At 37.3% G+C, this 18003-nt stretch overlaps 1 protein-coding gene across 2 annotated transcripts in view; it reads right to left on the minus strand.

The window, feature by feature from the left end:
* The window catches only part of prkd1 (protein kinase D1), a 37808-nt gene extending 20105 nt beyond the window's left edge, over nucleotides 1-17703 (minus strand). Inside the window, exons 1-2 of one of the 2 annotated variants that reach the window (XM_082143064.1) lie at nucleotides 16887-17703; nucleotides 311-449 (exon numbers count right to left, since the gene is read on the minus strand). In XM_082143064.1, coding sequence (XP_081999190.1) covers nucleotides 311-449; nucleotides 16887-17051 — 304 coding nt within the window. In that variant the 5' untranslated portion in view covers nucleotides 17052-17703. The remainder of the gene's footprint in view (nucleotides 1-310; nucleotides 450-16886) is intronic. The other variant, XM_082143065.1, reaches the window with a different exon arrangement.
* Nucleotides 17704-18003: the final 300 nt, after the last annotated feature.

An 18003-nucleotide genomic window follows, 5' to 3' on the forward strand; every position in this document is an offset into this window, starting at 1 on the left:
CGCTTCCTCAGCAAAGCAACTCCGGTTTTCACACCGGGTAAGGCATCAAAACTTGGATGCGCATCAACTTTTCCAGAGTGGGAAATGGAAGGACTAAGAGACAAAAAACAGTCAGAAATGGCACAGGAATCGCACTACGGTGTGTGGCAGACTGCAAAAACTTTGGCGGCGTTGCAACAAAGTCACAGTGTCTTGTCTAACTGATCTATAAATCAATGTGTTACACCACAAATAAGAAGACGATGGATGTACATATGTGTCTAGGGGCATGACTACATGCTGAGCAAAAACTATTGAACACGACACTTACCTGACAGGACGACTTCCACCAGGTCTCCCTCCATAATTTCAGCCGCGCACCTCACCAACTGCAGAATGTTCTCAGAGTTTGGATCATGACGGAAAAGAAGAATCTTTTCATACATCCCATAGAAGCCACATTCTGGGAACTGTGATGGAAGAAAAATTATGTCTGTCAGGTTTTTTTACTGAGTAAGGACTCCATTGAGTGGGTGGTGTGTAGTTTATGATGGTTAGCTTACATGAAATGCTTGTCTACTGATGCCAGACATATAATGCATCTAAAAGCCCTCCCCACACATTCAAATTGCAGACACCATTTCTCAAACCTGAAGCTTTTCATTCAGTTATAAAAAAGTACCAGTACTCAGAAAACACATTATGATCACTCATGGGACAAACCTTAATGACAAAAACAGATTTATAGCATTAAATGCTTTTTGTTTTTTTGTTTTTTTTCTCTTTTTTGACTGCTCCTAAACAGTTTTACAAACAGCAGCCTCGCAATCAATCCAATGTCAAAAGAAGAGAGCAACATATTGACTGACCCATGTAGACCGCTGGGGAAATGGCTCAGTAGCCTCATTCCCTATTGATCCCTGCTGGGTTGAGTTGCAGCAACACTGCAGAGAAGGCCTGCAGGTAATGGCAATTCAAACCTACACAATTCACAAAGGGTACTCTCATCTAAGCTACTTGGGTTTTATTATACCACAAACAAAGAGATCACAAATCAAAACTTCTCTAGCTGTCACTATGAACTTGTATTTGAACTTTGCATCTGCATTGACATTATTCTGCAAGTTCATACATCCAGAATATGCTGGTATTGAACTCTCTGTTGAGTATCAGTTACTGAAATACCACACATAAAGGAACAATGCATATGAATAATATAATATATAATATCTAAGCCAGAAGTATGCAAATGGCGGGACGTAATGTAGTGTAACAACGCCCAGTTCCAGGAATGCACTAATATTTTGTTGGTAGTACCAGTTTGCAACAATTATTAGTAAGCTGTCAACACTTCGGAAAAAATTATAATTTGTTGTTACACTACATCCTTATGCATCGCTTTCTGCCAGGACTTTTACGCGCTTTTCCCAAATCACTGAAGTGACGTCGACATCCGGGTTAGCAGTAGCATGAGCCGTCAGGCAAGTGTTATTTAAATAAACTCCTGATGTACTTACAAACTTTCCAATGCCTTGTTTTATGAGTACAGGACCTATTTGTACTACTGTAGAAGTTTGGTACCATTCTGGGCATTATTAGTGGGGTAATTTACGAGATGCATCCTAGGTTCCATTAGCGCCTGCACTAAGCCATCCGGATGGTATTTCAAAATAAGCTCTAACTTTAATAATGTTCAACCAAGGGAAAAAAAGCTTCTAGGGGGGTGTTTGGCTGGAGGTCATGGTGCAAAGGACCCTAGGTTGATTTTACTCCAAACCATCCCTTTAAGTTTATGCAACTGGTCCCAGCTCTTAAATTGCTCAATTTAGCTTTAGTCTTTATAGCAGCTGAGAGTATGTATGTGCCTGATATTCCTGTATGCATTTAAATGTACGAAAATTCAGGAAGCTGCTTCAAATGAGATTTCTAAAGAGGCATCTACAGAAAGCAAAGTATGGCAGCTGAATAGGAAGTGAACGAATGTGGAAAAAATCCAATTTCTAAATAGAGACACCGAGCAGCAATGACTAACATTGAGAAAGCAACTGTGGGATTATAAAGCGTCTCCATCCAAGATATCTGGATGCTAACAGACTGTGAAAGCATATGATGATTATCAGACTACAGGTTAACAGATTGAACGCTAATCGTTCGCCTTGTTCCCAATCCAGTTGAATAGCCGTGTCACATTTATTCACAATTCCAAATGTGCCATTTTATAGTAAGATCCTCTAAAGAACATTTGATCAGAGCTAATGCTTCTAGCGCACTGGTTTGGAGAAAATAGAGATGACTCTATAATTTTTTAGCAACCCGGCAGAGGAGCTCACCTCCGAACGCCCACACACGATGTACACTGCACCAAAACGCGCTGTTAGCATATCATACGGTTACAGAGTAAGGCGGTAGACTCGCCTTTTAAAAGCATACCACCGCAAGCACACATTCCAAACCAAAGCATGGAAATTAGATTCGAGCACCACACACAGACTCACACAACATTACAGCGTTTATTAGATTCAATTCGACACCACTTGCGGGACGGACTATCTCTTGTCCTTTTCCTTCTTTTCGTAGTTTAATTGTGCAGATTCCTACCCTTCTTGTCTTGCTCTAATGAGTGCTACACAATGAAGATACACAGAGGCAAGTGTGCTTTTGAGGTCACCATGACAGCAGCCTCACTGTAACAGTGTGGGTTGTCATGGCAGCGGACACCCAAGGCTCTTTCCTGATTGAGCACTATTCATTTGTTTGGCACAAATGGATGCACATATATCTGCTGCATGTCTGAGCCATCAAAGCCAAAGACACACCGATCCTTGTCATTAACCCCTTGGGAGATGTCTGGCTCCGATCGGTGGAATCCTCTGACAATAACTCTGTTATTGCCTCTAAGAGAGCTGCCCAGACCCCCTCGCTTGATGGTCTTTCATGACTGTCATTTTCTGCCATCTCTCTGTATGTGTTTTATAGATGACAGGCTAGCGCAGCGAGAAGAGCATCAATTTGGATGTTGTCTTCCCTTTAAACAACTGGTTGCTGAAGCTGGTTGTCAGGGTGGAGCGAGCACTTGTGTGTGTCGAAAAAGGCAGGTATGTTGGGGAAAAAAAGGGTAGGAGAAAGATGGACGAGCAGAGAGAAAGAGCAAGCGAGCACTCTGAAAGCTCGTAAGGAGTGAATCATCTGTTCTAACTGTCAACCCCCTCTCGCCTACGCCATACCAGGCTCAATGCCCTGCTCTTAACGCTAAACCGCAGTTCCTTCCTCTCAGCGAAGCTTTGACATCCTAAAGAACCTTAGCCCTTTAATTACTCAAACTAATGATATCAACCTGTTGTCATATTGTGATACGTGCATTATATTACATATAAAATACATAATGGATTACAGCTATTACAATTAAGCTTTAGCATGTATAAATACATTTTCATATCTTGGTGGATGTGCATATGGATATGTTAGATGATTTGCAATCAATTAACCTTTGCATTGATATATTAACCTACTGTTAGCCTAACATGCACACAAAATGCCTGAAATCGCATAAGGGCTTTTCACACTACGCTTAACCCCGGGTTATCGTCGTTCTAAACACCGCTTAACCCTGGGTAGGAGAATTTCACGCTTGTAATTTAGAATAGGGGTTAGCACCGCCTTTTATCCAGGGTTTTGAAACCCTGTTCTGGAGCTTTCGCGGTGTTAACTCTGCATTGGGGTGCCAAACGTGTACAGTGTGAAATGATATGGTGTTAGAACTAGATGCTAAGCAAACAACAACCAATCGCATGCCTTATATTCACGCACTTTGGGCAGTCATGGAAACAGTGGTTTCTGCGTATATGACAGGAAAAATGTGATGGAAAACACGACAATTGGAGTGAAGAAAAGACCGTTTCATTCTTACCTTTATAAACAAACTTGATATTACAGTCAACAATGTGTAATATGAGGATGTGCAATGCTAAAACCTTTATGTAAACAGGTCATGTGCTGTGTTTGTCCAGTCAGTAACATTGACACATCAAATATGCAAATAAGGACGTTGGGAATGTGCAGTGTGAAACGACAGCTTATGAATACCCAGGATTAACTGTTAACCTCGGGTATAATATGAGCAGTGTGAAACGTGAATAAAGATAACCCAGGATTCCTTTTACCCAGGGTTTACAATGACCCAGGGTTAATTTTTTTATGATTTTATAAATATTATGAATTCGGAAATAATGTTTTCCGCATATCCACCATATTTAGCAAAAAGTGGAAGTAAGCTGTTTTTTGAGAATCTGTGAAGCGTTCGATTCACTGGCAAATAACTAGAAGTATAACAATGTGCACTAAACGTTAAAACTATTTGCACTACAAGCCAGTGTGTTTATAATTACAACAATACATTAAAGTAAAATTATAAGAAATAAATACGAATATAACAAGCGGTTTTGTATAGAAAAAAATAACTAGGATTGGATGACAATGGAAGCCCATTCAGGTAAAAAATGGCCGCGCTCGCTTGTGTTAAAAATAAAGTGGATGTTGGGAAGTAGACATATTCGACAGGGTATAGGCCTATACGGAGCTAAAGCAAACACTGGGATGTACGAGGGCGGCCCTTTGACATCAGAGCCATGCCTCACACATGTTCCATTATGGAAGACGTATGGGAAGTGAAGGGAAAACAACACAAAATATTAACTTGATGCAAAATCAGGGTGGTTTATGTGACACTTCACTTCAAAACAAGCACAAATTGCAGGGAGAATTGCAGGCTAAAGATGTGGGTTATCAACAACAAAGATGACAACAACCACAGTAGCGCATATGCGGTGATGATGTCTAACTATATTAGGCTACGAAATCCATGCCAGTAGAAGAACAGACACCCGTGACGCACAGACCTTCGTCTTGTAATCAGTTTTGAGGATGATAAATAACCAAGAGGCTATGAGCAGAAGAGATTAAGCTGTGCACACTGTGCCAAAGTCAGTAGAACAGGGTGGTTTGTTTCCATGAAATATTGCAAGCCATTTTGTGCATTCAAAGCATGAGTGAGTCAAGCGTTGCACCTCAAGGAAAAGGGATTCAGTACTTTTGGCTGACATGCTCTCATATTTGGTACACATTCGTATATAAATGGTAAGCAGATGCAATACCATGTAACATATATATATTTATTTATTATTATTATTATTTTCATTTTCTTTACACAGTAAAACTGATTTCATCATTGGTGTTTTCATCCATTTGACTCATCACAATAATTCCTGGCACTTCTAGAGGAGTTCTCAGAGTTTCATCTTGATTTATTCCATTAGTTTCACCATAAGTAAATTCAGAGTGGTTGGGTGAAGTGTAATGAACTTAACACTGTTGTAACTTTGGCAGTGCAGTTTGCTGTGAGAAACTGTATGAACGTGCCAGAAGGGAGAACGCTTTGTACTGAGAAATATCATTTGCAATATTATGCTTTCCAAAACATGTCTTAAAGATGTGGCTGAAGACTTGTAGCTATTTTATTTAAGAAGGCTGTAACTGAAGCACCAATTGAGGACTGCACACAGTTGTGTGTTTAAGGGATAGTTGTATTTTATTTTATTTTATTTTTAAATCTATTGATGCTTTTATGTTATGACACAGTTAGCTCTTATAGTTCCTGTCATACTTCCTCACATCAACACACATCATGCATGCTACCTTAAATGTAAAGCAAATGTGTTGACTTAAATTTATTTTACACATATTTAGTGCAAAGAAACAAAAGTGTGCATTCAGTTAAATCATGTATAGCAGCAATGCCATTCAGACTACTACACTGTTACTAAATAAATGCTGTTCTTTTGAAGAATCCTGAAAAAAAGATATCAGTGTTTCCACAAATAGATTTGGCAGCACAAATGTTTTCAACATTGATAATAATAAAATAAATGTTTCTTGAGTACAAAATCAACAGATTTCTGAAGGATTGTGTGTCACTGTATTTTATCAAATAAAATACATGGCTTTGTACATCTACCAGAACACCAAACATACTAGATTTCACAGAGAGCCAGTCAATGAGCCTAGACAGCATGAACCAAACCACCATCAGTCAATTGGTCTGCCCGAGCCATGTGTAGTCTGCAGGTTAGTAGCTGCTGGCTGTGCTGTAACAACCACTGATCAATACTATTGGAGCACTGCTCCTCTATTTATACACCCTATACACACACACACGCACACAAGGAAACAACCAGGTGTTCTATGGAAGTAGAATAATGTCAAATGTTTTTGAAATAAAAAGCCTGTTGAATTGCACTACTTGAAAAAAATAGGCATTGCATTAACCATGCTTGCATTTTAATGCATTGTATTTTTAGTGCTTACATTTTTATGGGCTGAAATTCAACATGGTTGAATATTTAAGCTGTGAATATTTCAATTAAAAACATTTCAAACACCTTTTCATTATTAAAAATTCAATAATCCATATTCACCTTTCATATTTCACTTCCAAAATATTCAAACTGTTTAAAAATACAACCAATAATATTCAACAGGCAATTTTCGGTCCATTTTATTTCGCTTTGCAAATTCGCTTCCACAAATTCAGTGGTTCAAATTCGACAGTCAATTCAACATTGACGTCCAGGAACTGCAGGAAAAGCAGTAGATTGCCGAGCATACTCTCCATCTGCTGTTAGTCTACCTCACCAGCAGATGGTACAAAAGTGTGTTAAGTTAAGGCAGCTAAACAACCAAGAGAAATATATGTCAACCTCAAAAACGTAACATTGGATCTGTATATCCGCATCGGGGAATAACATTATAATCTCGTTCACAGTAGAGAAAGATGCATGTAGGCTACACAGGAAAAGTAACCGTGAAGACACTGAATTTAACATAAAACAGCCGTCATAATAATCACAAATACACTTACATTGCTGTAAATGAGTTTTATGAATGAATGACTTGTTCTAACTGTTGCTGGTCTTCAACATGCACTTTTGTACCATCTGCTGGTGAGGTAGACTAACAGCAGATGGAGAGTATGCTCGGCAATCTACTGCTTTTCCTGCAGTTCCTGGACGTCAATGTTGAATTGACTGTCGAATTTGAACCACTGAATTTGTGGAAGCGAATTTGCAAAGCGAAATAAAATGGACCGAAAATTGCCTGTTGAATATTATTGGTTGTATTTTTAAACAGTTTGAATATTTTGGAAGTGAAATATGAAAGGTGAATATGGATTATTGAATTTTTAATAATGAAAAGGTGTTTGAAATGTTTTTAATTGAAATATTCACAGCTTAAATATTCAACCATGTTGAATTTCAGCCCATAAAAATGTAAGCACTAAAAATACAATGCATTAAAATGCAAGCATGGTTAATGCAATGCCTATTTTTTTTTTTCAAGTAGTGCAATTCAACAGGCTTTTTATTTCAAAAACATTTGACATTATTCTACTTCCATAGTGTTCTGCCAAAGACATGGCTGCTGGATCAAGATGTTATAGACAAGGTTCATCATATGAGGTATCATATAGTATTAAGATCTCAAGCAAGTTTCAGACAGTTCACCGACAAAAGCTGTCACCGGGACGGTCACAGTACCCTTGAAAATGTTCTATGTACCATTTAGGTAATGTACACTTTTGGTACCAATATGTACCTTTGAGGTACCAATATCCGCTCTTTAGGTACAAAGGTGTACCTTTTGAAAGGGTACCACCCCAGTGAGCTTTTGTACCTTTTTTTCTGAGTGCAAAAATGAAATTCTGTCATTTATGTCATTCCAAACCTGTATTACTTCCTTTCTTCTGTGGAACATAAAAGGAATATGTACGTGTGTGTGTGTGTGTATATATATATATATATATATACACATACATATACATACATACATATATATATATAAAAATAAGTCAGTGTTCTTTTGGCTATACAATGAAAGTCAATAATTTGTTTTGGATTCAAGTGATTTCACTGTATATATCAGAAATATCTTCTTTTCTGTTTCACAGAAGAAAGAAGAAATATAGGTTTGTAACAACATTAGGGTGTGTAAGTAATTACAGTTTTCTTTTTGGGGGTCAACTATGCCTTTAATTAAATCTATACTGATGATTTAAATATGACTAATTTTACTAGAATTTGCACGAGATGGGCCAAAAAGGAGTAGAGCATTGATTTAAAAAAAATCAAGCCCTAAACATTGAGATGGTAAGGGTGTTTAGGTCTCAATTACTGTACATACACTCACATACTGTACATTTCCGTGCATAATCCTGTGGAGAATCATCCGGATGAGCGACACTATAAGATGAGACTGCACACTGTATCTAATTACAGCTCTCTTTTAGGGCTGCTAAGATTCTCATTGTCACCCTAATAGCTGTATGTTCACACTTTATTAGTGAGTATTTTACAGCTCTCTTCCTCGGTGCAGACATGCCCACTAACTAACCCTTGGCAAAGTGCACTCGGCTGGAGACAGCACAAGTTCTGTTGGGCTTTGAGGTGCTACAGCAGATCATTAAAATAGCATGACAGGCTTAGCGGGTGGTACACCTCTAAATTGACTTTATAATTTCGATATTTTGCCTATGACAAGGTGAACTGGACTCCCTCACACAGCATGAGGTGCAACAATCATGAAACAATACGTAAGCCAAGCTTTCTTCTGCAATCACTGTACCACTTTCAGTAGTTTTATATGAGATTAAAGAACAATTAAATTCTTAAGCAGTTAAAGTGACATTTTTATTGAAGTTAGCACTCATTTCAGTTTGTTTAAACATGTAGAGACCCCTAAGAGAGATTATCAAAGCTGTTTATATTTATTAATTGTTGCATGTGCCGCTCTCGTACATGTTTTATTAATCAATTACATATAAGGAAAAATATAAGAAAAAAATATTTTAAAAATGATCCTTCAGAAATCATTCTGATAAGTGTATGCTGATTTGGTGCTCAAGAAACATTTCTAATTATTATCAATGTTAAAAACAGTAGTGCTGTAATTTTTGTCAAAACTGTGGTACATTTTTTTTTGTCATTGATGAATAGAAAGTTTAAAAGAACAGCATTTATTTGAAATTGATTTATTTTATTTTTTTGTCTATCACTTTTGATCCTTGCTGAATAAAAGTATTAGTTTTGATGGGGTTGGTCATGTAACAATTACAGTAAAATGGACATTAAATAAAATAAAAATAAAATAAATTCCCAAACAGGGATTTTTTTTATTTAAATTAAAAAAGATTACACTTTATTTTGATGTTCTTTTGACAATACGTTGCACCTACATGTCAACTAACTCTGAGTATTTGTTGAATATAAGTAGACTAAGTGTGTTAGTAAGCTGACATATATTTGCAAAGTTATAGTAAGTAGAATATCTGTTGGGAGAGCATCAAAATAAAGTGTTAGCCGATATTAAGCAGACAGTCTACTAATATTCTACTAATACTCTAATGAGAGTTAGTTGACATGTCGTGAAATGTTACTTATACCTACACTATTTTATTTCAGTAATTAAAAACATGCTCATCATTGAAGAGGTGTATTAAATGCATTATGAATTGCATAGATTGGACAAAAACAAGCATCACATCACTGACCCAAAAATTTCAAAGATGCTAAATGCTTTAATAAATCAGACACTTGGACTGTAAAGTACATGCTGATACTTAAGGTTCAACATGAATGACTCATGTATACCTTTTTGTAAGAGCGTTTTCAGTGACTGGATGTAAAAAATAAAACACTACATGACCATGTTTGTGCTTGGTTATCCTGAAGAGATAATTGTGTTTTCCAATCCTGCATGAACACCCATGAAAACAACGTAACCTCCCAGTAAACTGCACTGACACTGAGACAAACACTACATATTTTTAGTCATTTCAATTATATTAGTCATGTGATTATGTCATTACTGAAAGCAATTAACAAGTTTCTTTGTTAACTTTCCTTCTTATGTCCATGTTGGACAGCGTGAGAATCCATTTCTCAATAATGCTATTAAATGAAAGCGCAAAACTCCATCGGTCCACCTTACCCATGAAACATTTCACGACTATTTCGCCAGAACCACATCATTATATACGACAGCAAGAATCCATTCAGCCACCTGACTGGTTGAAAGACCAAAGAGTGTTTTGCAGCACCGCTACACATTGTTGAAACAAAAAAAACAAGATGAATGAGACGCTATGAAGCCACGGTCCTCAAAAACAGGCGTACACACATGCACACCGTCATGTATCTCATGATAATGAAAGCTCTTTGAATACTCTCCAAAACAGCTGCTTAACAATGGGCTATGTGCAGCTCTCATCTCTTACCCCAGTGTGGGAGTGTGTGTGAGTGTGTGTGTGTGAGTGCGTGACCCCACCACACATGGCTCTCGTCATCATAATGGCACTCAGATAAGTACTTCACAGGCAATCATAATCAGTTGCCAAGCAACTAGAAAGACTCACATAGAAAGAACAGTGCTGGTGAGATGACCATATAAGCTAATATCGATAATTCAAATATAATGTCTTAGGCAATGTAAATGTATAATTGCGTTAAAATCTACATTTTGGAGGCTATTACATAGCAAAATACACTTCAGGTCTTTTATGCGCGTTTACAGAAAGACTCCATTAAACTTAGCTCCACGAATACAAGGATCTTTTTTTTAAACTTGTTTTAGACCCGTGATGGATGCATTAGGCTGACATGAAATCACTCGTCAAACACAAGTAGCTGTTCCACACAGCCGTCATCAGCTATGCTCATCTGCCAGCCACGCGTCTATGCTATGGACTGAGCAATGGATCGGTTAGCGCTTAGCATGAAGAGTGCGGCAGCCCCGCTGATTAATAAGAACACTTTGAGGAGCGGTAATGCAAAAAGGTGCAAACTTCAAACAAAGGCGCTATCACTTTAATTAAGCCTGATAATCCAGAGCACTAATGGATTCACAGTCTATTAAGCAGGCCCTTGATAGCACTAAGGACTTTTGTCAATGTGAGAAAGAAGAGGAGATGGTAAAGAGAGTTTTTATTTCTGCCTAAGATAAGGTCATATTGCTGCCCTTTGTTGCTTTTTGTTGTATATGTCTTGGTTAAGGTATGAAGTGATTTATTTTTATTTTTTTTCAAATAAGTTTTTTATAAGTGTTTGTCTTTCCCATTCCAAGTTTGAATGACTGTCATTTCGTCAAAGACAATTCTGAGTAATCATAGAAAATCCTTTTCACTCAATTCTAAATAATTTCCTCCCATCCATCTGACTCTGCTGTGAAGAGTTTCAATGCAGCAAATATCCTGTTCTGCTCATAAAATGACAATATAAGCTATTACACTCTTTCAGTTGCTTCATGGTCAAGCAGTCTTGCTCCACCTTTCTTGACTTCTTGTGATCTGACCAAGGATGGTCCTTGATCCTTACAGCTCAAAAGACATTTGTTGTCTTCTGCTGTATTACAGCACTGTCTCAGATAATAAATTAACAAAGTAGTAACTGAAGTTGATTTCAAAGGCCAACTTAAGTGTGGAACATCTTGTCCATTAAGGAAAAGTTATGCTAAATGATATTATTACTCTCCCTCATGTCGTTCAAAAGACGCTTGACTTTTTTATGGAACACAAAAGGTGATTTAAAAATATATTCAATGTAATGAAAGTAAGTGAGAACTGAAAATTACCAAAAACGACAAAAGTTAAAAATTTCCCATACTACTCATGCATTATATTCAAAGTCTTCTCAAGTCATATGAATACTTTAGCATGAGCAACAGACCAGACCAGTCAATATGAACTGAAAATCTTGGCATTCGCCAAACCCCAAAAAGGTGGTTTTCACAGCAGTGCCATAGAAGAACCATTTTAGGTTCTCCAAATAACTTTTCAGTGAATAGTTCTTAAAGGTGTCCTATTATGCCATTTTAAGTCTTCATTTTGTTATTGGGGAGTACTTACTTGATTGTTCAAAAAACACAATTTTTTTTACATATTTTACATTATTACAGCACATCTCTCCCCAGTCTGGCTTTAATATGTCTTTAGTTCCTGTTTCGATGAAGCCACTCCTTCCGAAATATGAAATGTGCTGTGATTGGTTAGCTGGCCCAGTGTGTTGTGATTTGCATGGCGTGTTTGAGAAATGATACGCTCATTACAATAACCGCGAGTTTCATCTGCTCAGGTGTAAATATTAAGGATGGGGTACATTTCAAACCAATTCAAGCCTGATTCAGACTTAAGAATGTTAACAAACAAGAGGATCATTCAGAACAGATTTCAAGCACGGATTTCACAGGACGTTTCAGAGTGGTATTTTTTGTTGTTGTAATTTTCTTATCAATTTTAGATATGTTATACACCATTTAATCATGATATTTGTAGGAAAACTATGGTAATATAAACAGTAATCGAATTAAGTCATCACAAAGCCATGATTAATTCTCATCTGAGGTTCTGGAAGCTGTTCTCTGTAAAATGTGCATCACACAGATAAATGTTGGGGTTCTAATGTTCAGGAATAGTGTTTAAAATCAGCCATAGGAAGGTCAAACTAATGAATTTTGGAAAAACAGTGTCTCTTTGCATAGAAACAACACTGTCTTCTCTAATGCAGCTCAACCAGGGCTCGTCCCCTTTTTTGCGTATTCTGTGGGCAGGGATTATTTAAATGAGTAACATTATGACTTCACAAAGCCAGGAAAAAACGCGTTGTTGTCCAAACGAGTTGTTTGTTGTAGTTCTTGGAAAGTGTATTCTGTTAAATGAAATATCTCTCTTTGGAGTGGACTTTGAGCTTTGTAACCTTACAGATCTTTTTTTTTTTTTTTTATGCTCAAACAGCAACATTACAGACGAACTAAAGTTCAAAAAATGTAAAAGCATAATAGGACCCCTTTAAAATATATATATTTTTCATATATTTTATCTACAATCTACAGAACCTTTTCCACTATAAAGAAAATTTTGTGCAATGGAAAGGTTTCAGGAATGTTAAAGGTACTTCATGGAACCAATAGCCACTTTTCCACTGTCGGGCCTAGCGGTTCTAAGAACAGTTAGGAAGGGTTCCCGTTATATTTCCACTACAGCTTGGTTCAGCACGCCATGATTATTCGTGCTGGAATTCTCAGTATGGTTAGCCAACCGTGCTGGTAGAATGCGTGTAGTGACGTCGCCACTCAGGATAGGTCACTTGTCTGTTGCCTAGCTACCAGTTTCTTGGTACCTGGCCAAGCGTGCTATTTAGCGAAATAAACACAAGTTAATAATACAATTTAAATTAATATCTGATCATCCTCCATAAAGCAGTCGCTATATGCATCTCATACTGTCTGTAAACTCTTGCGTCGCCAAGGCAAGGACTGACGCATTTGTATTACATTCTAAAGCGTTCTGTTATCAGCTTTAGAGTGGAAAAGGTAACCATATCTGTACCGGATCTCCACGGAATGGAACGGTTCAGCAACGAGAATGGTTTGGCCTGATGATGGAAAAGCAGCTAATGATGCCAATAAAGAAACTTTAATTCTAAGGGTGTAGCTTTTCTTGCTGCATAACAGTAAAGAGAGAAGTGGTGATGTAAGATTCATGAATGAATCTTTCCTTTGAGTCAGATCTCTTTGAATCATTTGATCCATTTCACAAAAACAATTTGACCAAGTACTCATTGACTCGATGATTTCAAGTCATCTGAAGCTATCAAATGGAATATCGCTCCCAAGTTGCATGGACTACATTTAGAATATTTTATGAAATTGTATGGTGCTTTTGTGTCCTTCTTGAAGCTTGAAAGCTTCAATCCCCATTTATTGTTATTACATGGAAAAGACATTTGAGTACATTATTAAAATGACTCCTATCGTGTTCCACGGAAGAGAGAAAATCATGCAGGTTTGGAAGAACATGAGGATGAGTAAATGGTGATGATGTCACTATTCCTTTAAAGACAAAATCTGCCTATAATATGACAGGGAATTGAACATATGAACAAACTCAACAGTTCTAGTGTTATAGGATTATATTGTCACACATGTGTTGTCACACATCAGACTTGCCCTAAATGTAACAATAAAAGATAAAAGAAAGAAGGGAAGTGTGACATCTCTGGGTTGTCTGAATTATTTTGAAGTGTTCTTTGCCATGTGAACAACACAACAGCACAGAGAGGCAGATAGATAAAAACGAAATAAACTCCCCCCATCCCACTAACACATTCCAACACATACAACCAAACAATACAAGCACAGCATTGTTTGAGACTGTCTGCACAACAATGTCACCTTCACCTCATACACACTTATTCAACATCTCACATCGAACTATTTAAAGTGTTAAATGCTTTGAGTGCTTATGCTCAAGAGAGCAAGAGAACGTGTACAAGGCGTTGAAGGCACCCAGGTTGCAGATCTGTTGTTCTCATTCACGTTTTTTTCTACTAAATATATTTAAACAAGTAATTCTATTTTCCTAAACTCATCCTGACAACGTCAGACCTAAAAAAAAAAAAAAAGGTGTTTCTTGTTAAGCATCACATGATGCTTGTTGTTGTTGTGCTTATCAAAATACTGCTCTGTATTTTAACACCTGTATGTCTTAAAACACAGACTGCAACCTCCACACTTTGTGTCACAGAATAAACAGGAAGCCGTGAGGGAGAGAAAGAGATTCAGGAAGAAACCAATGTTTGATTGTGGTGGGAAATGATGTTGTTGTCAACACCTAGTGTCTCATCACAAACTTTGTAAGATGCACACAATGCGTAATATAATATTTATGGAGCTAGTATCATTCTGGAGATGTCACAGCACAGGTGCTTACAAAACAGAAAACACTTTTCGCCAAAAGATATTAATAACTTGTGCAGATGTCATCTTATGTGCATTTTAAGGGGTGGTGACAATCTGACTGTTGTGTTATGCGATTTCTGAGAATGTGAATCTACACAGAAGACTTGAACTTTATTACTAGTGTAAGCACTTGTGAGTTCACATGCTCTTGTACTGCACAGAGAGGTAGTCAGGTGTGGCTTTCTCCTTCATGCCATTCCATGTCATTACACAAAAAACAATAACCACAAATCCTATTTATCATAATGAAAAGCATTTAAGGTATTTATCAGAATGCTCATTTCCATACAAGATTGGATGGTAACAAATCAAAGTCCACATGACTTGTTCGCTATATTCTAAGTCTTCTAAAGCCACACAGTTAGTTCTGTGAGGAAAAAATGAAATACTGTAAGTCGTTATTCACTGAAAACCGTAGTTCAAACCCGATGCCTTCATGATACACGAGAACTACAGATGCAAAATGCACTTGACACCATATAAGGAGGGTAATTAAACTGCACAGAAACTTCACTTCAGTTCTTGCGTATCAAAAATGAATTGTGTTTGACTGGGAGAAGGAATGGATGGAAAAGAGCAACTTAGACATGGGTGTTGCTAAATAACTTTTTTCTCTTCCAGGAAAAAAAAAAAAAATGGATTTGGAGAAAATTGAGGTAGGTAAACGATATTATTTTCACTCCTGTTACCTTAAGGCCCGGTTTCACAGAGAGGGCTTAGACTAAGCCAGGATTAGGCCTTAGTTCAATTAGGACATTTAAGTAGCTTTTATAAACTTTCCTTATAAAACGATGAATTGCGTCATCGTCCACCTTAAGTAAGGCAGATCAATAATATTGTTGAATATTAAATGTCCCCAACTAAGCAAGCCAAAAGCCAAGGCAACAAAACAATGGCAAGTTGCTTTCAGTTAAAACAGCTCAAATATGCATTTTAGTCTGGGACTAGTTTAAGCCTGCCCTCTGTGAAACTGGGGATAAGAGCTCAATTTCAAGTTAAAATTCACAATTTACTTAAGTAGATCTACCAATCTGCCAAAATAATAGAAGAAATCAAAAATTGACACACAACTATAAATATTTGTCTTGCATGTATTCTTGTCTTAAAGTCTCTGAATATGTTTTAATCTATTACAATTTAATGCCATTTACACTTATATTTATAAAGTTATAGTGTCATTTTGTCAAAGCAGTATATCTATCTCATGGCAGAAAAGCATAGTACAACTCCATAACAAAAATGCAGGTAGTGTGTTTTGTTTAGCAATTTCTATTCATTTAATCTGATAATTTCTCACATTGTGCTTTAAAACGTAATGTTTAATTATGAAGTTCAAGGCCAACTTATACAACCATCTTGTCAGGTGAACCAAAATAATTCCTTACTTGCCCTGATGTTCACTCAATGTAACATAAATTTGTACAGTGACAATTTGTACAGGATATCCCAAATATCAACAAACAAAGGAAAAATCTCCTAGACACAATCCACTGAATAGTTTTGAAAGAATGTATTTAGGAGAGACAGGCAGGCCTGCAGTAATCTGATGTGTGCTAGTACAAGCCCTTCACTGGTTCAATAAGTACCCAACGTCACCATGTCGTCATCACTGTCAATGGAAAATACAATGCAGAACAACCAGTGTGATTCTGCTGCTTCAGGTTATGAAGTAAACTCATAGTCTGACAAGAATTTATTTTACTGCCATTTTCCATAATTTTTTTTTCTTATTTACTATTTTGAAAGTTCTTTTTAAGCCTGTTATGTTCTGCCTAACAGACTTTTAAATGACTAGATTCAGACAAAACCCAATGCAGATCATATTAATATCAACACAAAAGCCAATATTTAAATGAAGCTTTCAAGTTCGTCGTAACTTAAAATTCTGTGAGTTTGGAAAGAAAATAAGCGACAAACCCCCATTTCCAACAAACGTGCAAGTAACAAGTAAAAGTTATTTCTAAACTCCAGACAGTCATTTCTTCAAATGGTATTTAGGATGACATCTATGATGTTTGTACGGGAAGGGCAATGAATGAGACATGAGGGAAAATGGAAAGTGTTACCTTCTGGTCTACGATGGAGCATGCCATCTCTCGGACCTGCGCCAGGCTGAACTCGCCGGAATCCAGCAGGACGGGTTCCCGGCTCAACCCGATCTGGATTTGGAAGGAAATGCCTTGCGACCCCGGGAGGGGGCTCGGCGGTCGGATCACCGGAGGCACGCTCATATGAATCCCCTGGTGTCTCCCCTGGACAGCGATCAAATAGGGCTGTTTGATCGAGTTCACACACCGGTTGCGCGAACTGAGGCAAACTTCAGATCCCCAAAGACGTTCAGAGGGTTAACAGACGGAAAACGCGAATTTGAAGGAAAATCTATAGCACAGAAATGCAAAGAGTTATTTTGACATTGAGAGGCGACGATGATGATGGAGATATAGACGTCAGATATGTTTAATGTTGGGCTCTGATCAGACACCGCCTCCTGGCTGGTTCCTTCATCACGGAGGCTCAGATGATGCTGCAATGGCGAACGGGGATGTGAATGTCAAAGTTTCTGTGCTATGGATTAATTCTTTCCGCTCTAAAACATAGATGCGATTATTTTCGTTTACAGGTCATATGGAATAGAGTCGGTTCCCTGATAAAAAAAAAAAAAATTGCCATGGTAACCATATTTTCCTCCAAAATACTTCCGCAAAACCATATGGGGCATATCCAACAGTGTAAGAAGAATATTTCGCTTATTGTTTTATTTAACAGCTGTTGCTAATGCCACGTTACGAGTTGTAATTTAAACAACCAGATACATTTTCTATAGAAAATCTCTTGTTATTCGGTTGCCAAAGTTTTTGATTGTTTTGTGTGTGTGTGTGTGTGTGTGTGTGTGTGTGTGTGTGTGTGTGTGTGTGTGTGTGTGTGTGTGTGTGTTCACATAGCAAGTGCCAAAACCTACTCTAAGAAAACACATAAGAAACCACACAGCAACGTGCTAAACTGCTCGGAACACCTTAGCAATGCCACTAACCACAAACCAACCATGAAACTCTAGCTTTGCAGTGTACGTTTAAAACTTAAATAAAATAACAATATGTAAAAATCTAGAATAGAATAAAACAACATTTTAAATACCCTCAAGCACCACTAAAAAATTATAAATGACAAAAAAATTATAATAAT

The sequence above is a fragment of the Leuciscus leuciscus genome (assembly GCF_965113295.1).
Source record: "Leuciscus leuciscus genome assembly, chromosome: 17".
Lineage (NCBI taxonomy): Eukaryota > Metazoa > Chordata > Actinopteri > Cypriniformes > Leuciscidae > Leuciscus > Leuciscus leuciscus.